This window comes from Typopeltis vanoorti, chromosome 20 (assembly GCF_054136105.1).
Source record: "Typopeltis vanoorti isolate ZY-2024b chromosome 20, IOZ_Tvanoo_1.0, whole genome shotgun sequence".
Classification (NCBI taxonomy): Eukaryota; Metazoa; Arthropoda; class Arachnida; order Uropygi; family Thelyphonidae; genus Typopeltis; species Typopeltis vanoorti.
This window is the reverse complement of record NC_143568.1, coordinates 76,201,757-76,225,606: the sequence shown is the minus strand read 5'-3', so window position 1 is coordinate 76,225,606 and position 23,850 is coordinate 76,201,757. Positions and strand designations below refer to the sequence as shown.

Here is a 23,850-nt window from a genome sequence, read left to right as displayed (position 1 = left end):
TTGGTTTAAATATAGAGTTAACACGTTCACTGCCAACTACGAGTATACTCATAGTTGGTAAACCAGCCCCACAAGCCAGCTACGAGTATACTCGTATGACGCTTACCGCCGACAACGAGATTACTGTACTAACCTTGAAGAAGTGAAAATGCTTGGCTTGTGGAGCTAGCATCAAAACTGTGTATTCTCATAGATGGTATATGCTCTGCACAAGCCAACTACGAGTATACTCGTAGGACGCTTACCGCCGGCAACGAGATTACCGTACTGACCTTGAAGAAGTGAAATTGCTTGGCGTACGGGAACAGACTATGCCGAAGTAGCATGGCAGCGAACGTGCTAATTACACCTGTTATTTATAAATATTTTGCAATTTTTCATTTATATCTTTTTCATTTTCATATGCGATCATACATCCTAGGTAGTTAAATGAATTTACCTGTTCTAAGATCTTGTTATCTATTACTATTTTAGTTCTTGCTGGATCTTGTCCTTTAAAGAGCATAATTTTTGATTTTTCTGTTGATATTATCATACCATAATCTTTGGCTATCTCATTTAGATCTAAAGTAGCTTTCTGTAAGTTATCTTCAGAATTTGTAATTATTATTTGGTCGTTGGCAAAAAGTAGAGTGTTTAAGTTCATTGTAGGAGAAAGTTTAATTCCTTGATGTAAATTTTTGTTCCATTTTATTATTATTTCATTTAAGTAGATATTAAAAAGAGTTGCTGAGAGGGGACAATAATTAGTAACAAGAATATATCAGCTACCAAAAAAAGGTGGATAGATGTAAACCAAAGGAAGAGAGAGAGGAAGACCAGCAATAAGATCAAAAGGCCAGTGAAGCCGGAACAGGGAAATGCCTAATCCTTGAAGAGAAGAAGAATACAGCTATTTAACAACACACCAGGAGTCAGACTATAATAATTCTCCTATAATAATCCATATATGATTAGGATGTTAATCCTAATTATATGAACTTGTATCCCTCATTATATTGCCTTCACCTTGTCATGTGGGAGGCTTCTCCCACCCCCCCTCTTTGCCTTTTTTTCATGAAAAATATCGTATCCCTCTATTTCTATTGCCATCAAGATGTAATTGTCATCCACCCATGTTTCACTTATTCCAACTATTTTCATGCATATAAACTCAATCAATGCAAAAATTTCATCTCCCTTGTTTCTGATACTCCTGGCATTCATGAATAAACATAACACTTCATTTCTTGGTCTGTAACCAGCCCTACTCATTCTCTGTATACATTTTCACTTGCTCTTGTCCCCTCAACTTCTGTCCCATATTGAAAAGCTTTCATGGCTTACACCTTTAACAAAAAAATATAGAATTTATTCATAACTCAAATATATTTCATCCCGTGTTATGCAGACATTATCATCAGGGACAGATCATTAACTACATTCAAAAGATGAATCATAATAATGAGGCATAGAGCATTCATATACTAGCTCATGTTTTGGTTATAGCTGAAGTATATGATTACACTATTAGAGTTCAATAAAAAAACAAATTAAAATCATTATTAATTTTAAAAAAATATGAACAATTAATAGTGATCACTTCTCGAAACCTAGAGATTGGCATGCAGTCTGAGCAGTTGAGGTTCAGATGATTTTGTAGCATTTCATGTGTTTCAAAGAAAAGACAATCAAATTTGAACTTGCTGGAATGAAGAAATTTTGTCTGGTCCCAAAGAACTACAGGCCTAGTGTCAATAACATGAGAAGCAAGGCCAGCCTTGTAAATTTCAAAAATGTCATATAATCTTGATGTTGCTTGATTCCAATCAAGGCAGAATAGCCAGTCTCTCCAAAATAGCAAAGATAACATGAGCAGGTTATCTGATAGATACCTGGTAAGGAAAGAGGTGGTCATATATCCTCTGGCTGGAAGTAAGTGTATGGATTGAATTTGCAAAGAATCCATGCTATTTGTTTGGAGTTTCCTTTACAATAGAGCATTAAATTTTTTTTCAAATTGGATTGTAATCTGGTAGAAGGATGATAATTATCAGTAAGTTTTTGAATGGTAGATTTATTGTATCCCTTAGTCATCAGATTGCTTTTAATTTTATTCAGTTTGTCTAACAAAAGGGAATCAGAAGAGTAGATCATATTATTTCTATGTACAAGACTCTTGATAATACTCATCTTCTCTGAAGAATGATGGTGTGAGGACAAGTGAATGTATCTGCCAGTAAAGGTTGGTGGTAAACTGGTTTCTGATAAACTGAAAATTCAACATGACCTGTTGGATTCCAAGTTATTTACCAAAAAGGGTAGATGGTTATTGGATTCATGTTCAGTAGTCAACTTGAACAGGAGTAAAAGCGGTTTAGTATGATAATATTTGGTTTACAGATCAAGTGTTGATAAAATTTATTAACTCAACCAACTAGTTTTGCCATACTTTAACTGTTGGCATCTTTAGGGCACAGACATATAAGCTTAAAACAATCTCACAATTATGAGTAACTGTAAAACTGACAAGAATAATTACAAATAAAATGGCATCGAACATGAGTGAAACATGTATCGCGTGTACAAGATTAGCTAGCTGTTGCTAAGGACTTTTCTGTAGTTTGTATTGAAGTTCATTTCTTGTATATTTAGGGACTTAATTAAGGTTTTCCATATCTCTGGGAGTATTACACCTTGATTTCTGTTAAGGTTAACTGTAGAATGAGCGACTGTGGCTGCTTCTTTGAAAATTTTTGAATGGTAGTTTTCCTCTATCTTCGATGCCATTTTATTTGTAATTATTCTTGTCAGTTTTACAGTTACTGATAATTGTGAGATTGTTTTAAGCCTTGATTGTCTGTGCCCTGAAGATGCCAACAGTTAAAGTATGGCAACACTAGTTAGTTGAGTTAATAAATTTTATCAACACATGATCTGTAAACCAAATATTATCATACTAATTCATAGGATCAAGAAAATAAACCTTCATTATAAAAGTGGTTAATTTTCTCTAGAAATTGAAGAAGTAATTCTAACTTAGTGTGAGACCAGACTGCAAATATATCATCAACAAAATGTAGCTACATGTTAGTTAGGCAAAACTAGTTAGTTGAGTTAATAAATTTTATCAACACTTGATCTGTAAACCAAATATTATCATACTAATTCATAGGATCAAGAAAATAAACCTTCATTATAAAAGCGGTTAATTTTCTCTAGAAATTGAAGAAATAATTCTAACTTAGAGTGAGACCATACTGTAAATATATCATCAACAAAATGTAGCTACATGTGAAGTTGAGGAAATATAGTGTCAAATAGTTGCTTTTCCAGATGATCCATAAAATAATCAGCTAAGGCTGGTGAGATAGGACTGCCCATTGCTGTTCCTTTGATTTGTTTGAACAACTTATACCTTACATTAGCCTGCATTGATGGTAAATTTACATAGGTTAACAATGTCTTCTGGGAAATCAGATTGTAAAAACTGAAGTCTCTTGTAGGTATGTTAGGGAATAGGGAGACTACATCAGACAAAACCATAAATTGTTATTAGACAGATATTTAGATGTTGAAAGTTTATTTTTCACTTGGTTAGACTATAATAAATTTAGTTTAATCCTTTATCCAAGTGTGAGCAAGCAAAGTTTGCTCCTGAAAGTATCTTCAGGACTGGGGTAAGGTAGTACAACACCGGGCAACTTGCTGCAAAGGTGGAGCAAGCTAACAGCACTCCTATCTCAGTATCTCCCATAATGCAAAACACATCTCTTTGCAGATATGTATAATGTTATGCATTAAGGGAAGGGCCACCATCCAGACTAGTTTTGATCTTTATTGAGGTCTCTTCAGTGGGAGCCAGGCCCAGAGTTGGAGATACCAGGCAGAAGCATTAGCAAGATCATCTCTACCTATAGGAGTTGTCAAAAGGTGTGCCACCTTTTTAATAAATTACTCTGGATTTAGAGAAAGATGTTGAAAGTTTATTTTTCACTTGGTTAGACTAAAATAAATTTAGTTTAATCCTTTATCCAAGTGTGAGCAAACAAAGTTTGTGCCTGAAAGTATCTTCAGGACTGGGGTAAGGTAGTACAACACCGGGAAACTGCCATAGTAATAGTAGCAAATGTATCTTTCATGTTCTTCCAGGCAGATGTTCACTGATCTTCCTGTTTGCCCATAATAGGCTAAGTCACAGTCACATGGAACTTCATACACTCCTGGTCTCTGATCTGCTCCTTGGGCGAGCGGATCAGAGTTGCCAGCTTAACATAGGTTTGAAAGTGGTGCAGCATTGTTGAAACATGGCCTTCGCACCACTTTCAAACCTCATGTCAAGCTGGCAACTCTGATCCGCTCGCCCAAGGATAAACTTCACCCTTTAGCACACCCAGGAGTGTATGAACGTCCGTGTGACTGTGACTTGGCCTATTATGGGCGAACAGGAAGATCAGTGAACATCCGCCTGGAAGAACATGAAAGATACATTCGCTACTATTACTATGGCAAGTCAGGACTGGCAGACCACGCTTTGGACACTCCTTCACACAGGATTAGATGGAGGAAAACGAATGTGCTATTTAGGAGTCGTTATAGATCTGAAAGATTATTTTTTGAGTCAGCAATGGCTTTGAAGAATTCTCCCAACCTTAACAGATATGGTTGCATTAATTTGCCAAAAATTTGGGAGACAGTTATCCTAAGAAAAACTCCTGGATAACTGCTGTTTTTTTTTTTCTTTTTTTTTTATTTCTTTCTTCTCGTTAGAGGGCGCCAACAAAAATAGGACTTTAGATCTTTTGTCTTTTGCAATTATATTGTTTCAATCACTCACTGTCATGTTTACATGTGTGTTGTGCTCTGATGATATGCTGAGTTGAAAATCAGTGAAATATAAGCATTAATAAAACATCTTTGTTGATAAAAGTGTTTGTGGTGTTGTTAATACCGTGAAAAATAAGTCATGAATAACCATCAACACCTAAGCTTATCTGTTAGACACATTTACCATCATTTCTAAGTAGGCATACGTCAAGGAGACAAGGCAAAATCAGGACCTTTAGACAAAACAATTTATCATTTGTTAATGGTTAATTTTGGAAAATTTATAACCCAGCTATTATGGGTAGACTCAGTTATTAATTGAATATTATAGCAGTTTCTTCCTTCTAATATTTCAGCCTTACAGATTAATTTACATTTATGGATGAAATGTGCTTGTCTAGCCAAGGATAGCAAAATGCATGAAATTAATTCAAAATGGTCTTGACTGAGAATATCTTTTGAAGTATTTTCCCCTAGAATGCCTAGAATGGTGACAAGGTAATGATATAGATGAATTACACCTTAATTACAATCTTATGGACAAGAACTTGATGTGTCTATTGCAAAATGTCAATGATAATGCAGAAGCTGCTGTGAGAAACTGTGCCATAACACAAAGATGGTTCTGGCAACAAGGGACACGAGACAAGGAGATCCAATATTCCTAACCATCTTTCTCATGCTTTTCAAAAGAATAATGGATGTTTTACAAGAGAATATAATGGGAATTTCAATTCAAGGTACAAAAATCAGTAATTTACAATTTGTAGATGGCACAGTCATTGGTTAAGAAGATAAACTTGAAAGAACAGTGATGAAGTTAAGTGAAATAGGAAAACGATATGGGTTGATAACAAATCTTGAAAAACTAAAACAATAAAAGACTATTACACTTTTTTATAAAAAAGTGTAATAGTCTTATGAATAATTGTCAAGAAAAAATTCAACATAAAACAATAACATTTGGAGAGAATGCAAAAGCAAATAATATTCAATCACCATAAGCTGGAAGAGGTTAGGAACTTCATCAATCAGGGTATAACATAAGTTCCACAGGTCTGCTTGCAGTCAGTTTAAATAATAATTCACATTGAATTATTGTTCACTTGTCAAATGTGAAAAATAATTATATAGTCAGTTGTCTCTTCCCAACAGTACTAGCCTCTTAAGTTTCTAAGAAATAAAAGATCAATTCTGAAATAAAAAATCACACATAATATGAAAAAAAAATTGTCTCTAGCACTACTATGAGAAAGAATCTCCAAACCTAGGCTAATACTGTCAGGAATAAACAAAAGCCTATATAATTATCATATCTATTAAGCCCTTGTGAAACTTAATAGTTTCACAATAATAGATGGAATATCTTCATTTAAGGCTGAATACATTGTGAAGACACATGCTCACATCAGAAAAGAATTTCACAAATCTTATGAATGAAAAAAAATGAATCTTTGTTTCATTTTTTCATCAGCAAAGTCAAGGATATTAAACCACAAAATCCAGTTCACAGTAGAAGTCAAAAGAAATAGAGCACTTTTCTGGATGTTTTTATCTCAATAGTGGACTATGGCAGACTATCCTTCAAAGGGAAAGTACAACACTTCTTCTTTTTCTTAATCTTCCTTAGCTTGCTGAACTCTAAAGTTCTTTGCTGCAAATCCCAACTTCTCTTATTCCTTTTATTCCTTCTTAGCTCTTCCAGTCCAGGATTCCCATCTCAGCTAAGTATTTTTTGATGTTATCCTTCCATTGCTGCCACAGTCTTCCTCTGAGTTGCTTTCCTTCAGCCTCATTTTGAATGCTTATTTAGTCGTTCTCTCCTCACCCATTCATTCCTCATGTCCAAGCCATCTCAATCTACAAGCTCTGATTTCATTAGCTAGAAGTAGGAATCTGTAGAATTCATATAGTTCTTGATTATGTCTTCTTCTCTATTCACCTGTTGTGCTATATCCTACAGGTTCTTCAAAGATCTGCAAAACTTTTGCATTTTGGTCTATTATGCTCCAGGTTTCTGCTCCATATAAAACGATAAGCCTAATGATTGTCTTGTATATTTCTGATTTAACTCTGCTTGACAGAATTTTAGAAAATAGTAAATGATGAAGTGAATGTTAAGATCTGTTTTGTAGCTTGCTAATATTACTGTTCTGCTTGTATTATCTTTTACAGTTTCTCAAATACATTTTTCTAGACACGTGGATAGGCTTATATGTTCGTCAGACATGTTGTAATAGGTTTCACGGTATAATAAGAACATAGATGGTTAAGAAAATAACTATTTATTAACTTCAAAGCTAATATTTCGCTGGTATTATATCCAGCATCTTCAGAGCACACAACACAAAGTTTGTTACAAAGGCAAGACAACCACAATCCGGTGTAACAGTGGGGCTAGTAAAAGTGATTGCAGCGTGCAACAGGACTAAAGTCCTAATATGGCACCATCTAGGTTAAAAATAAAAAAAAATTCAAAGTTTTGAAATAGTAGTCCAAATGATAGTCTTAAAAAGTTTGAAAAGTATAAATTAAAAAATAAAAGTAATAAATATTAATTTGGTCTTAGGATGACTGCCTCCCAAATCTTTGGTAGATTTATACAGCCATACTTGTTAAGGTTTGGAGTATGTGTTTAAGGCGTCTGTTGATTCCAGGAATAACCTCTCTGACTTGTAGAAGCTTCTGTGCATTACTTTTGTTTCTTTCCAATTGATCCTGTGTGCAGGGGTATCCAAAGCATGGTCTGCCAGACCCGACTTACCATAGCGAAAGTGTCGGATATATATAAATATATATATATATATATATATATATATATATATATATATATATATTTTTTTTTTTTTTTTTTTTGTGTGTGTTCATTGAGGCGGATGTCCACATTTCTTCCTGTCTGTCCGTAGTAGGCTTGATGGCAAGAACAGGGCACTTCATAGACACCTGGATGTGATAAAGGAGTGCATTTGTCCTTAGGTGAATGGATGAGAGTTGCTAATTTTATATAAGGTTTAAATACTGTGCGTAGTTGGTGTTTGTTAAGCACCCTAGATATCTTTTCAGATGTGCCTTTAATGTATGGGATGGTAATGGTTTTGTTGTATTCTTCTGTAGTAGATGGAGGGGATTTATGGGTAGCATTTAGTATGTTATCTATTTTACGGGGATTATAACCATTGATTAAGAAGGTTTGACGTAGGTGAGAAAGTTAAGCAGTGAGAGCAATGTCATTGGAACCGATTACTCTAGCTCTATGGGTTAGTGTTTTTAAGATACCATATTGTTGAGAAGGGTGATGGCGTGATTGTTTGTGTAAGTATCTCCCTGTGTGTGTGGGTTTTCTGTAAACTGAAAATGATAAGGAACCTTCTGGAAGACGTGTGATCAGTGTGTCCAAGAAGGGCAGGCAGTCATTGGCTTCTAGTTCCATTGTAAAGTGGATTTTAGGGTGCTGGCTATTTAGATGCACTAAAAATGTATTCAGTGTGTCTGGGCCATGTGGCTACGCTATGTTGACGATGTGTTTGCTATTTGGCCACATGGCCCAGACACATTGAATACATTTTTGTATGACTTCTTCATTACTTCCACCTTAGTATCACCACCTCTGGGTCTGGCTCCCACTGATGAGACCTCAATAAAGGTTGAAAGTGGTCTAGGTAGTGACCGTTCCCTTAATGCATAGCATTATACATGTCCACAACAATATGTGATGCTTTGCATCATGGGATACTGAGGCAAGTGATGAGAACTTATACCATCTTTGCCACGAGTTGCCCCTGTCCTGAAAATACTTAAGGCGCAAACTTTGTTTGCTTACACTTGGATAAATGATTAAACCAAATATATAATTGGCATATATATATATATATATATATATTTAATTTTTCTTTATTCCCAGTTCACATTCTTCATTAAATCATTTTTTACTCTGTATTTTGAATTCCAATTCAGTTTTCTGTTGCTATTTTTATGCTATCCTTGATATGATTCCAGATATTTTCAGTATTTTCATTCTTATCCAGCTGCACATTTTTCTTCTCTCTTCTATTTTATCTAGTTTGTTAATATTGTATCTCAGATGATTCGCATGTGCTGAAAAATATTTACTGTTTATTTTATCCTTCAGAATATCATCAATTAAAAAATGATCACCATCACACTCAGCTCCTATGAAACTCTGGATATTCTGAATGCATTTCCTGTCTTTTACTGATTATAATATGGTCTATTTGATTAAATGTATATCCATCAAGAGATTTCCATGTTTGTTTGTGTATATTCTTCCTCATAAACATAATGCTGCTTATTATTAAATTTCTGAATGCAGTCAAATTAATCAATTCTTTCTCCATTAATTCTCTTCACGAAGGCTTTGGTTTTCAATAATTTTTTTTATATATTCTTTTTCAATTTTTGCCTTGAAATCGCCTAATAAAATAATTATATCCTGTTGTAAAATTTTTTCAAGGATTAATTCCAATTTTTCATAGAATTCATTATCTTTTCTTTTCTCCAGCTTCTGTGAAAGCATATACATTAATAAAAGTAATCTTGAACCATTTTGCTTTCTTATTCTTTCATTAAAAGTTTCTAATTCAATCAGAGATGACCATAATCTTTTCCTAATGATGAAACCTGGTCCAAATTCTTGTTTATCAGAGTTGTTTCCACCATAAAGTAGCAAAAGGTTCTCTTTCTTTAAATTAAATTGTCCCATCTAACGCATCTGTTGTATTGCTATTATTGAAATACTCCAACTCTGTACAATTATATAGGTGTGAAAAGTTGGTGTGAAAATACTCCAACTTTTATATAGATGTGAAAAGTTGCCTTCACACCTATATAAAAAGTCTCTATGTTGCTCTGATCACCCAGTCTTATTCCCCTATCAAGAGACCAAGAATGTATACAGAATTTTTCTGTGTATATTATATCTGCTACTATGTTGGATACACAGAACAATCTCTCCAGATCATTCTGTATGTCCAATGAAAGAAAGTGTGAAAGATGTGGAAAAATGAGCACGCAAATCAAGATTAGCATTTCATACCATCAAAGAAAAAATGTGAGAATGCTATATATTGAATTCAACAGTTGTGTTCATAAATTCAAAGGAGCTGTCAAAATGCTTTGTTGTCCAGCTCAGTGTAAAAAAATCAAGATCTCATTTTAAACCAACTTTAGTCAGCTTACATCAAAGACCTGCATTGCTGTCAATTATTATACAAGAATTGTTATGTAACACCACACAGCATAGAGCCATGTGTGATATCTCAATGTTATACTTGCCATTTAGTTTAAGTTCATTCCACCTATCACAGTTGATATTTTAGACATCACTGTTAATACAGACTTCAAACCAAATACAAATAAAATTCATATCTATAATTTATCCTCAAGATGTGTGTGTTAAGTCATAGGAAACTGATCGATTAACATGTCTCTTCTTCCTTGAAGTTTCTTATTTATTTATTGGAGGGATTAAATATGAGGGGTACAGTATTTTCAGAGAGTATAGGCAATAGGATGGGAAAGAGGGATACAGCTGATGGTAGCAAATGAAAGGCAGTCAAAAAGGATAGGGAATCAAGAGGAGATGTGTGGATGGCAATTCATTTCAGGCAATCTCATGTAAGATAGAAATCAAAGGACAAAATATATAGTTCGTTGCTGCTATAGGCCTGCAGATGCAAGGGATTGATGTTGAAGACATGGATCCATTTTACACCCATTGTGAAATTCTCACAATGAGTGTAGGTCAAGTAATTATTATGAGAGCTTCAACTACAGGGGACATAGACTGGAAGGAGAAAAGATTGTATGTCAAGAAGGAAATGGAATTTATTTTGTGACTAAGAGATAATTAGTTCAACCAGCATGTGATGGAAGGGACTTAGGGTTTGAGAGTGCTAGATCTAGTCATAGAATCAAATGATCTGGCCAAGGTGGCCAAATTGTCTCCCACAATACTAGCTTTGCTTATTCTGTCATCCATTTCTAAATTTAATTTTCCATCTTCTAAAAAGTGTGACTAAATAGCTGAAATTTTACTTATTCTATAAGCTCTCTTGAGAATGGGGCAAAGTTTTCTCTGTTCTGCCTATTTTCGTAGCTTTGGGGCTTATAGCTGTCATTCACTTATTCTTATTACATAACACCTCCATGGAGTCCAAGACTCATCACAAGAGGGTACTTTACTCCATTACATGCATCTCACTGTCTTCCCTACTACATAATTCTCCAACTACACACAATGACACTACCACCATCAATGCCATTTACTACTAATCGCTACCAACAATAGTATTTTATTGTCTGTAAACTGCATTTATATTCTCATGGCCTATTTACCTGTATGTGGGATGAAAAACTTGAGTTTCTGGGAGAAAAAATCTTCCTACCTCTGTATGAGATTGGCTAACTCACCTTCAATTGAAAAAAACCCATATAAAGATTCCTCTCATCATGATGAGAATCAAACTGAGAACTCAGATCTTTTCTAATGAAAGGGTGCAATGTTCTGTAGTTCTTTCATTTGCACTATGGAAGATTAATTTAGCTAGAGAATTTTGGAGACTTGCACTCAGTGTGTTTAGGAGAGCATCATCATCATCATCTATATAAAGCAAAGAGCTTAGTTTGATATCTCCAGTTTTAATATCAGGTTTAATGCCTCTTTCTTTCATAATGCAGTCCATATGTGGTGAATAAGAGTGAAAATAGTGTGCACCCTTGTGTTACACCTTATTTTATATCAAATCATCTTCCATATTTCCTTCAATTCAAATTGCTTAATTTACAACTTAAATATAGACTATTTATATATATATATATATATATATATTCGGCAAGAAGGCAATGGGAAAGCCACCTTGCTCATAGTCACTTCCCTAGTATGGTAGCATATAACTATCTCCACCAGCCGTATGGCTGAGGGAATAGAATAGATAATAGATAGATAGATAGATAGATAGATAGATATTGCTATGTATAACAATCCACTTACCCCATATAATTGTAGCATTTTAAAAAGCTTTTCTCCTGGCACTTTGTTGTATGCCTTTTCCAGATCTATGAAACTTAAGTACACACTTTCTCAACTGTTGTTGTTGTAAAATGAAAATCTGATCTATTTGGCTGGAATGCAACTTGTTCTTCTCCAAGTTTTTCTTCCACAATTTTTCTCAAGTTTTTAATGGCACTTGTGACATAGTAAGGATTATTAGACACATGTATTTACAAGAATAAATAATAATTTTTACAATCACAAATATTTCGGCCATAAACTAATTGGCCCGCCATCAGTGCATCAGCATAATCACAAGGTGAAGCTAAAAGCTAGAATGAAAAACGTTAATCCTATATACAGAGATGAGCCTGTATCATCTCTGTATATAACTGCCCAAATGCCACCATATGGGTGGTTACAAAATAAAATGGGATTATAATTAAAGCTAAAACTAAAATAATTTGAAAGATTAACACATTTACATAAATAATTGAATGACACAGTATTATGTTTAAAAAAAAGGGAGTTGCGGTGGAAGAGCATGATGTTGCTTGCCATTTATGAGAATGAGACTCTCCCCAATCTTGGCAATGAATAGGCAGTCATTCCAGTTTAAGCTTGAATGGTATCGAAGTGCTTCAGCATTCTCTTTAAATAACTGCTCAGTCCTAACTGGTACCATTGTAAAAGGTGAGTATTTGACCAGAGAATATTGTGATCAGTGTCTACTCCATGCTGAGTATTTGATTTTTGATAGATGTTCTTGTACGTGGGCTGTTCAATAAGTAATAAGACAAATTTTACTGTGGCGAAACCACTCATCACAATATTAATTTCTGTGGAATAAAGAAATGTTGCTGTATGTATTAAAAAAAGAGGTTGATAGATGGCGTATACAGGCTGATGTGCCAGAGTGTCATGTGACTAAACGCAACTGCTCATCGGCGGGCCTATGAGGCGTGACCAGTCTTCGAAATGGAAGCATCCTTGAAACAGCGTTATGCGATTAAATTTTGTGTGCGTTTGCAAAAATCGGCATCGGACACTTTTAAAATGATACATGAAGCTTTCCATGATGAAGCAATGCCGAGGGCAAGTGTTTTTCACTGGCATAAAACTTTTAAGGAAGGAAGGCAAAATGTGGAAGATCTTGAACGTGAGGGAAGATCTTCAACGTCCATCACAGAGACAATGATCAACACAGCAGCGATTATCATCAAGCACGTCAAAAGGAAGCATCCATTGCTGAAGAATGGCTTCTTATTGCACCACGATAATGCAAGGCCACATATTGCTGGTTGTGTAGTGGACGTTTTGCAGAAGAACAACACAGATATCCTTCCACACCCTCCATACATTCCTGATCTCGCACCATGCGATTTCTGGCTGTTTCCTCAGCTCAAGAAACCACTAAGAGGCCGCCATTTCGAAAGCAACAAAGCATGTGTAAAAGCTGCGGAGGCAGTTTTGAAAGAACTCTCAAAAAACGGACTCTCACATGTGTTTAAGAAGTGGGCACAACGTTGGGACAAATGCATCGCGTCTCACAGTAGTTACTTCAAAACAGTCCATGTAAATAATGATGATTAAAGGTAATCTGTTTTCTGTATAAATATAGTCTTATTACTTATTGAGCAGCCTACGTAGTAGTAATTTTTCAACAGAATGTCCTGTTTATCCAAAGTACAAACATAGGCAGTCACATTGAACCTAGTAAACACCAGGGAGGGACAGAGAGAGAGAGAGGGGAGGGGTACTTTTTTCGTGGATAGCAACTAAGAGGATATCTTATTGATAGGGAAGAATATAGGGACTAAACTGTATCTACTCAGGACCTTTGCCATTGTATCCAAGATGCCTGCATCCTATGGGATAGGGACTCACCCCTTACAGGTTCAGAGTTTTTGGAGTTAGGCTTGTAAACAAAACTTACTTGTTGTGTAAAATTTCACAAGATATGGCATTTTGTAATTCTTCTTAGACCTCTCACTCAATGCTATTAGGACCCAGAGTGGGTGCTCCTCTTAGAACCTTATGCTTTCAGTTTAATCTCTCTTCCTTTTCTTGTTTTGTTTGTTTGCAATTTTTATATTGTATCCATGAAGACCACTCAATACCCGAAAACAAAATATCGACATTAAAATTTTGCTTAATTCATTCAAGGTACTGTCTTCATTTCATTAAACCTTAATGAAGCCAATTTCCTATAATTGTAGAATTATGGGCATGCAAATATATTTATCATACATAAACAGTTGCATACCTATCTACTCCTCTTTTTCTTTCAGCAGTTTATATATTTCATTCTACTTAAGGCTTCTGGTATGTTAGTAATGTCATATGTTCACATTAACATTTGTTGTAAACTTAATTAAATTAAATTTATTTATTTAATTTTGTTCATTATTATCTTTCAGATTGCTTACTTAAAATACTAACTGACACTGAAAAACACACATGCACTCCTGTGCATTGTTATAAGAATATTTAAGCAAGCTTTTTATATTTTAGCATTTTACATTTTTGACGTAAAGAATGTCAAAAATCATGTTCATTATGTCATTTTATTTTTGTCATTTTGATGTTTCATTGTGTTTTATTTAAACTTTTTTGCACTTTCTTGTGGATTCCTTCATTTGTTGGCTACCATCAAAATGATCTCTTCACTGTCTTTTATAATTTATATTGCTAGGCTTCCACATCAAGAGACTGACAATATGAATGTATTATACCATGTACCAGCACAGATGATGGCATCTCAATCCCACGTTCCTGCTTTTCTTATGGGATCCACTAGCAGTAAAATTCTGGAGACCCTAATTACCATGGAAGGTGCTAAAGGTACGTGCATGCGTGTGTGTGTGTGTGTGTGTGTGTGTGTGTGTGTGTGTGTGTGTGTGTGTGTGTGTGTGTGTGTGTGTGTGTGTGTGTGTGTGTGTGTGTGTGTGTGTGTGTGTGTTGAAGAATCTATTGATATGTTTTTTAGGAGAAAGATAATTATCATGGCATAGTATCATGGTTTACACAAAAATAATAAACATGATGCTACTGGTAGTATAAGCAAACTTTTTAGTCTGTGAAGCAACCTACTATTTTTGACTATGGTTGATTTTTGATTAAAACATGAAATGTGATTAAACCAATATTAGCAAAAAGAAGGTATCTATTTTAATCATTAATGAAAAGAGGCAATATCAAAGACCTGCATCCTTGGTAGCATGAATTTCATCTGATTATATGGAAGCAGCATGAAAACCAGGTTAACAGTGTAATGTAATTTAAGTTTAAATTAAATCATCATTGAGAAGTAGTAAGACATGAGATAGAAAAAAGTAATAAATGAAACCTGCAATAAAAAAAAAGATAGTATATAAAACCCAAAGTAATGAATAAAACATAGGATGTGAAAAATGAAACTCAAGATATAAACTAGTAATAAATAACCCAAGATATAAAAAGATAATAGATAAAAACCCAAGAAATAAAAGTAATAAATAAAACCCAAGATATAAAAGACGAGTAAAATCCAAGGTAATAAAAGTAAAATAAAGACCAAGATATGAAGTATGTGCAAAAGTTAGAGGGTTAAAAGGAACACCTACACCTTATGAGAAAGTTAAGGAGCAACATGAACATAAGGTTCAAAATACCTTTCATACATATTATTATTATCACCAAATACATACATATATACAACAGATGTGTGTGTGTGTGTGTGTGTGTGTGTGTGTGTGTGTGTGTGTGTGTGTGTGTGTGTGTGTGTGTGTGTGTGTGTGTGTGTGGAGAGACAGAGAGATCTGTTGTGGTCAGTACTTAAGTATACTTTTATTGGGAATAGCAGGTTTGTTTGATGCCATCCATATCATTTTATTCTTCAGGACTCTGTCTGTCTGATTGATGTTGTATAAATTTTCCTATTCTGAATAATTCTTCATTTTCTTGGTCCTCCTTAGTCTTTCTTTCACATCGGTATCTAGCTAGTTTTATTTATTTATTTATTTATTATTATGTTTTTTTTTTTTTTTTTTTTTTTTTTTTTTTTTGCTCATTTGGCATTTTTCTGTATCATTTTCCCATTCTGCTTTCCATTTTTTGATCTAATCATATATTGGTTATATTTAAAAATTTTCTCAGATTGGTGTGTTCCTAATTTGGTTTAATATTGTGATATCTTTAATTTTTCTCACTGTTTTCATTTCTGTAATTTCATTTATTCATCTATCATCTATTTTCTGTGCTTGTTTCTGCTGGATATGGATTTTATAGATTTTTATTCTTTCTCAGAAGACTGTGAAGATAACTACATATTCTTCTATTCTAAAAGAATAACCCTTGATGATTGTGTAAGGGTGCAAAGACTAGATTCATTCAGTGGTAAATGAATGGAATAGGAAGCCAGAGGCAACTGTGAATACTTTGTCAGTGAACAACTTTAAGTAGAGATATGAAAGATGTTCAATAATGGTTAGTATGAGCCTTCTAGATAAAATGGAGATGTCCATACAATAATCATTTAAATATAAAATTTTTTAAAATAAAAATAAAATAAAATGTATAAGATTTAAACATATTCCAATTCATAAGAGATTCAGTGAAGAATTACAGATTAGTTAGTTTCATGGAGATATTGATCAGTTAGTGTGTTGTTGTAAATGATGTAATGAAAAAATCAGATGGACTAGATAAAAACACTGTTTGGCATAAAAAGCATATCAGAAAGCAGTTTGTTTAGTCGTTGTAGTTAGCAGAAAGGTAAGTTATTTTTCAAAAATAATTAATATTAAGTTTTTTGGTAGTAGTTCGCTGTTTTCATGAGCGCCTAGTTGAGTGTGCTTATTTAATTGCTTAGAAAAATTGTAAAGGTACAAATGATATGACAGATGAGTGAAAGTTAAGGCATGGAAAAGTTACAGGAAAAAGGAAAAAGACGATAGAGAGAGTAAAGAGTCTGCTCTTATGACATGACAGAGATGAATTCAGAAAAAAGCCATAATTGCAAATGAGTCAATATGTAGATTGTAGAGGAAGAATGATGTTCAGTTTGTGAATGTCTGCCATGGATTTAATGGATGGAAAGACTTAAATGGATACATGCCTAACTAACACCAAATCCATTTAAGATTTAGTGTTGTTCCTAGAGTAAGTGTTGTTCAGTGAGAGTTTAGAAATGCAGAGGCAGCAAAATTAGAGCCAATAGTCAGAGATGCAGATGAGAAGGTGTGTGTGTGTGTGCAGGCATCTTTGAGGTGAGTGTATGAATAATCAAAAAAAAAAAAAAAATTCTGTGGTTTTATCCCTGAATTTGAATGGGATAGTCAATACAAGGTGTAATTCAATTCATATGATATTCAATGATAGTCAATTTAATACTGCAATTTATGTATACTAATGCCAGAAGTTTTTGGCAATGGCTAGTTTAACTTCACCAGTAGCTTTCAGCATTAGGGAAATATGGTTGAAGGAGGATGATACAGATATATCATGAAATGATAGCATTTTCAGGAATAATAGAACAGAATTGGGGACTGGTATTGCTAATCATAGCAAAAGAATTGCAGCCAAAAAAGAGTGGTAGTTCATCAGGATGGCTGATGCAGAAGGTAGTGCATTTGAGGCTGTGAGATAAACCAAGGGTGTATGTGAACATGTGTGAATGGCATGCATTGGCAAATTAATACAAATGAATGCAGGGTGGGTAATTATTATGGGAACTTTAATTATGGGGATACAGACTGGAAACATCACATGCAGGGAAGGAAATGAAATTTATCCAGCTACTATACAGTATACTTACCTGAAACAGCATGTGATGGAGAGGATGAAATACCATAAACCATTTCTGATTATTAACAAACTGATCCCATAAATGAATGACACAGCTATGTATAGTAGTGCACAACTTCTTTAGAAGTTGTGCACTACTATACTTAATTATACTTAATTATAGTTGTGCACTACTATAATTAATTCTTTGCTGTTAAATCTAGAGTTTAAAAAATGTTATATTAATGAAATCAACCATTTTACACTCTTGATTTAGCAGCTAATATGAGTGTCAAAAAATTCTTCATTGGCCTTTTAAATAATCAGTTTTAAATTATTTGTTACTACTAGCATAACCACTTCAGAATTCTGTCATTTCCCTCATGCATGCTTTATTTAAATCAGGCAAAAACAAATACCGTTCTTATGTTCTGACCTACATGAAATATTCTTTATCTCTCTTAACGTTAAAATGTTATAAATTTCAGTGGTGGTATTTAAAGCATCTAAAATAGTCAAGAAAAGAATCCTGTTTATTAAAATCCTTCTCTAAACAGTATTGCATTCAAGTAATTGCCAAATGTAGCTCCAGTATCAGTATGTTTGGATGGCTTTCCAGTCTGCTGGTACATAATGTTACTGCCATCTACAGTGCCAAATTGTGCCTGGAAGGATGGAAGAAGGATGTGTAGTGGAATTGTGGAGTGGGGGGGGGGGATGGTGAATTGTTGAAACCATGTTATGACATAGACTGGATGCTCTGTATTGGCATGTCTAAGAATCTCTATCTCTTCCCAGTGCATGTTCTCCTGCTCTCTTTCTCCTTATCTCTTAAACATCATTACAACAATCCTATATTACTGCCCTAACAACCATAGTCTATCTTAACTATACAAACTCTACTGTTTTATTTCTTTTGCCTTAAAGGTGATACTTGTGCTTTTATGCAATCTGATATTCCTTGCCAGAGGATGCCTAATCATGAATTACCTCTGTTGACTTTCTGGCATAAGATTTCTTTGCCTTATTATGTATCATTCATTTGTTCTCTATCTACCCCCAAATTCTGAAAATCAATGTAACCTCTTTGAATTCTTATCCTTTTCTTGCAATCTAACTACTCTAACAGTGAAATAATTTTCCTTAGTTCACTACTGAGGTGACCTCTCCTCTTCAAACAAGTTTCATCCCATAGTGCTTTGCATTATGGGAGATATTAAGACAAGGAGTGATGAGAGCTTGGTCCACCTTTACCACGAGTTGCCACAGTCCTGAAGATACTTCAGGTGCAAACTTTGTTTGCTTACACTTGGATAAAGGATTAAACTAAATTTATTAAAGTTTCATCCCTAGTGAAATGCTCTCTCCTCAGTCATGTAAATGACTGAGGAGAGATTGCAATTGTAATTATCTTCTTAGAGACTGTTACTCCTTCTTTTCAGTCAGACTGCTGTTTCTGTTCTCCAAATCCTAACACTTATTATGAATGTGTGATAGAAATTATCCATGTTGGATTGAGGGTCTTCATTTTCTGCATTCTGTTGAAAGTTATCACCCAGTTTCCAAGCAGTGGTTTTTCAAGACATTGCCAGGGCTGTTCAATTTAAATAAAACAAAGAAACAGTATACCATAAGTGATAAGTGGCTTGAGACAAATCCAACTTCATATATAGCCTACTGATGCCAACAACACTTGCAAAACAATCATGAATAGTGTAAGTCTGACTTTGAAAAGCCCAAATGTAGAAGTCATGCCCTCTGGTTCTTCTTTACAAAAGCTGCTAGGTGTAATTATTTTTAATCTGGATGGTATACTCCCATCCTTTTTCTTATTTTATTTCATTTCTTAATTACTATATGTTTTACCTATGTCATAAACCTTCAAACCATTTTAAGTAGGTGAGCTGCCTCATTAAAAAAAAAAAGCTTAGCTGTTCTATTTAGACTGAAGATTTTTGATGTTAACATTACTGTTTACTAAATTGCGTCCTTATTTTATGTATCTAGCACTGTCCTCCTACCAGCCATGCTTTTTAGCACTAAATGAAATGGTAAAATTACAAGTGGAGAGATGTGAAAAGTGGCAAAGTAGACAGAAACAGCTATATACAAATCTTATGGAATCCCTGCAAGATGATTATACGTATACTACTTGGGATGGTACACATCAGGTAAGAATGTTTAAATGTGCTTAATTTATTGTTTACCTCAATACATCTGCCATTACTTACTAGATGCTTGGATTCAAATATGGATGGAAGCATTAAGTTAATCTTCTTATTGTGTACATTGTCTAATTGCTAAAATATTCAGCAGTGATGTAATCTGATATGATGTTATATCAGAAATATAATATTTGAATTAAAATATGATTGGAAATTATTAGTGGGTATATTAAAAACAAACGGTTGTTAATTTCAAAATTTGGTCTAAATTAGCTTCTGGTTAAAAATCTATTACAATTAATTGGACAGATAGTCAAGTTGAATTATTGTCTTTTAACATTTTATTGTTCACTCTGGGACTGAATAATGTAATTCTAGTTTTTTTTTAACAAAAAAAAATTAATTTTATTAACATTTGTCAGTTTTAGTGAATGAATTAAATGAAGGTCATTGCATGAATGTTTAAATGGTAGTCAAAACTATTTTTGTGGTTCTCAAGAAATGGACACATCTCTGACTTCAGTCATGAAAACCATGAGATGGGAAAATGTGTTTCTGTTTAGTTATCATATAAGCATCATTGCAGATCCTATAATTTTTCCATTCATGTATGAGATGAATTTTATGATGTGCACCTTTTTATTAAGGTAATTCATGAATGTGTGTGTGCTACACATCATTTTGATTCTGGGGACATACCTAGGATTTAAAATAATAAACAGCATTCAAATGCAAATAAATAGGCATGTGAAGTGCAGCATACAGCTGCTCTCCCTCAGCTGTCAACCCTGCCCTCTCAGTGATGTATTACAAAAGATGGGTATGTAAGCAGTCTGTTTGTTCAGTGATTAAACAAACAGATTAAACTTGAATCCTCAAAAGTGATTCTATGTAACTAACTCTGAGTACCACAGAATTTCCATTGCTAATTTTGCTATTCTGTTTACTTTATCCAACATTTGTCTGAAGGACACTGTTGATTAACATAACTACTGTGTTTATTGCTGTTATTTATTTTATTTTATTATTTTTTATGAAATAATTATGTAGTCTACTTCATGCACTGATCTACAGACCAGCTTGGGAACCAGTGCTTAAATTGACAGGGTGGCCATAAAGTCTGGAAACGTATAATAAATGGTTTATTGATATTACTTGATAGTACATGATGTTCAGTGTCATTACATGATATGTTTAGTATGTTGTCTATTATTAGCAGTAATAGTTCTCTGTGCTGTGCAAAATTGCAGACTTATCCAAACAATATTCCAGTCCACACAAGGACACTGTACCATGAACAAAATTACATGCACAAGCATGACACTTTAGAAAATGAATACCAAATATTACTTGTACATTTGAATTAGAGGATTCTGGAAGAACTATTAATAGATGACAAACTTTCAAAGGAAAACAAGGAATTGAAATGAAAGCATTTATTTGCTTATCAGCTGGAATTTCTGATTCAAATATGCCATTTAACTGAATTGGATAACTTAAAATTGAAATGTCATTTGGAATTAGAGTTTTAATTTTATTAAACAAACTATAAGAAATGAGTGAAATATGTGCACCGGTGTCTAGTAAGATTTCACAAGCCATGTTTTCAATAAATTATTACAATTTGATGAAACATAGTGGTTAAAGGGCTTTTTCTTTCGTGTGGTTATATCAGTTGCTTTAATATCATTTTTATTCTAGGTGTTTATCAGAACTTTTAATATCCCCCCCCTCCCGTACACACAGGCACCACAGAGAAGGTGGAAATAGGGAGGACTTAGAAGAGTTTCACATATCCATATTTTTTAGATTTTAGTGGTTTTTAAGAACACCTATAATTTCTAGGAAATTGTCTCATACATTTAAAGTTGTGGTGATGAAGTACCATAGTTTTTACCATACTGAGATAGTGTCCAGATTTGGCAGATGAATTTATATTCCTTTAAATGGATGGGCTATTCTTCCAATCTGAATAATAAGCTGACAAGAGCAAGGAACTTTTTAGATCTCTGGAGCATAATAGGTTGATCTTTGCAGGACAGGAGTAGATGAGTATAGGGAACTAGCTTGATATGAAATTTTATTGAACAGTGTTGAAAGCTGTATGGAGAATGTATTTCTTTTAAGATCTTGAAGATTTTTTTTTTTTTTTCAAAATAGTAATAACATTATTACAGTAACTGTTCTGTGGAATGAAGTGGAGATTCAAAATTTTGTTGAAGTTGCAACCATTGAATAAGAAGGCAAATGTGGTTGAATTCAGCTGTGAGCAATGATTGTTCAATATAGAGATTTACTGACCTGTGGTTGGTAGAGTATCTTGAAAATACTGCTTCTGTTAAACAGTGTTTTTATGATATATTGTTTTGGGAGGGAGAAGATTGTGGGAATTATGACCATAGCAGCCCAAGGCTATAAGGCCTGTGTATTATGCCTGTAAATGTATTTTTCTGGCTAGTTTGCTTGTTTTGTTGACTGGAGAGAGCATCCAGGAGAACCCAGCTGCCTCTCTAATGAGAGAGTGGCTAACTTTCCTTCATTTGAAAAGTCAATCTCATACAGAGGGAGCAGGTTCAAATTCTATTTAACCTTCAGGTTGTAGATGGAATTTGAACCCAGGTCTTTCCATCCAAAAGGCAGGGAAGAGGGAGAGATGATGGCACTGTTTGCCTGTGTATTTTGAGTGCATATTGCAAAATATAAAAATGGAATGCCATTTTTTATTGGCATTCCATATTCAGTATACCTTAGCAAAATGGAGAGCTCAAGAGTAGATCTGTTGAACAAAGCATTTTTTTTTTAAACTACTCTGTGCAGAAATTGGCCAAGAGAGAGTGAGCCCATAGCACTGCCTTCTGTTTATTTCTTTATATATTTATTTTCCCCTTTCTAATGAAGTGGCTAACACGAATATAAAATTGTCAAGATCTGTAATGTTTATGAGGAAGATATTTTTTACAGAAGGTGTTAGTGAGGAAGAAAATGATGTGAATTGTGATACCCAAATTATTTAGGATTAATTTTGGGTGAATATTTTAAAATAGAAGTTTTTTTTTTTTTTAAATGTAAGAGAGGATAGGATGCCTATGATGGGCATATTGATTTGGCTAATTATATGGTTAATATGTAGTAAGAGGATGAATCAGTAGCATGAACTATGAGCTGGATAAAGTTATTAAGTTCATGGATTTTAAGTAATTTATGTTGGTTAGTTGGTGTGGGGGGGCTGTGAATGGCTCAAGATGCTTGAATAGTTCAAGACTTTTATAAATTCTATTTAATGCAGAAGCCTCTAAAAGGATGGATTAAAACTCCAAGTCAAGGTTACTGGAGAGTTCAATTTGAAATGAACTGACAGTTCTGTTTGTTCTTGTGTAGAGGCTAAAGTGCTGTGAGGACATTATGTTGGAGGTTTAATGGACTTTTTACAGCACTCACAAAGAATTAAAATAGAATTTAATACTTCCTATATTTCGTCCTAGTCACTAGGACATCTACGGGGATTACAAAGACAATTAATGTAACATGCACACAAAAACTTACAATACTAAGCCCAACCACGTGGGTGACAATAAAGTCCTATCTAGGTGGAGTGCCCTCTAAGGGCAGTTGTAGGTGACCTGGAATGTAAGGTGGGACCTCTGGCGATGACTGTTTCCCAAATCTTCGGAAGCTTAATGCAACCGTATTTGTTAAGATTTGGTTGGTTTTTGAGAGCTGCTGCTGCTTCTAAGAAAAGTCTCTCTTTCTTGAATTTGCTGTGGTGGAGCATGGTGGTTTTTTTCCATGATACTCTGTGGGTGGTGTCCAAAACATGGTCAGCCAAGCCTGAATGGCCATAGTTGTGTTTAACGATGTACGACTTGTGTTCCTCTAGGCGGATGGATGCTGATCTGCCTGTCTGTCCAAAGTACGCAAGCTTACAGGAACAGGGTACTTTGTAAACTCCAGGCAGAGAGAGAGGAGGGAGCTGATCTTTCGTAGAACGGATAAGGGTAGCCAGTTTGCGGTAGGGCTTATATGCTGTGTGTAGGTTATACTTTTTTAGTATCTTAGCTATTTTTTCCGAAGTGCCACGGATGTAGGGTATGGTGATGGCATTTT

The 23,850-nt window shown here is 34.3% G+C and overlaps 1 protein-coding gene across 1 annotated transcript in view; it reads left to right on the top strand.

Annotated features, from left to right (window-relative positions):
• The window catches only part of LOC150095577 (uncharacterized), a 146,994-nt gene that overhangs the window by 111,725 nt on the left and 11,419 nt on the right, over positions 1 to 23,850 (top strand). Inside the window, exons 7-8 of the mRNA XM_090410328.1 lie at positions 14,511 to 14,659; positions 19,589 to 19,752. Coding sequence (XP_090266454.1) covers positions 14,511 to 14,659; positions 19,589 to 19,752 — 313 coding nt within the window. The remainder of the gene's footprint in view (positions 1 to 14,510; positions 14,660 to 19,588; positions 19,753 to 23,850) is intronic.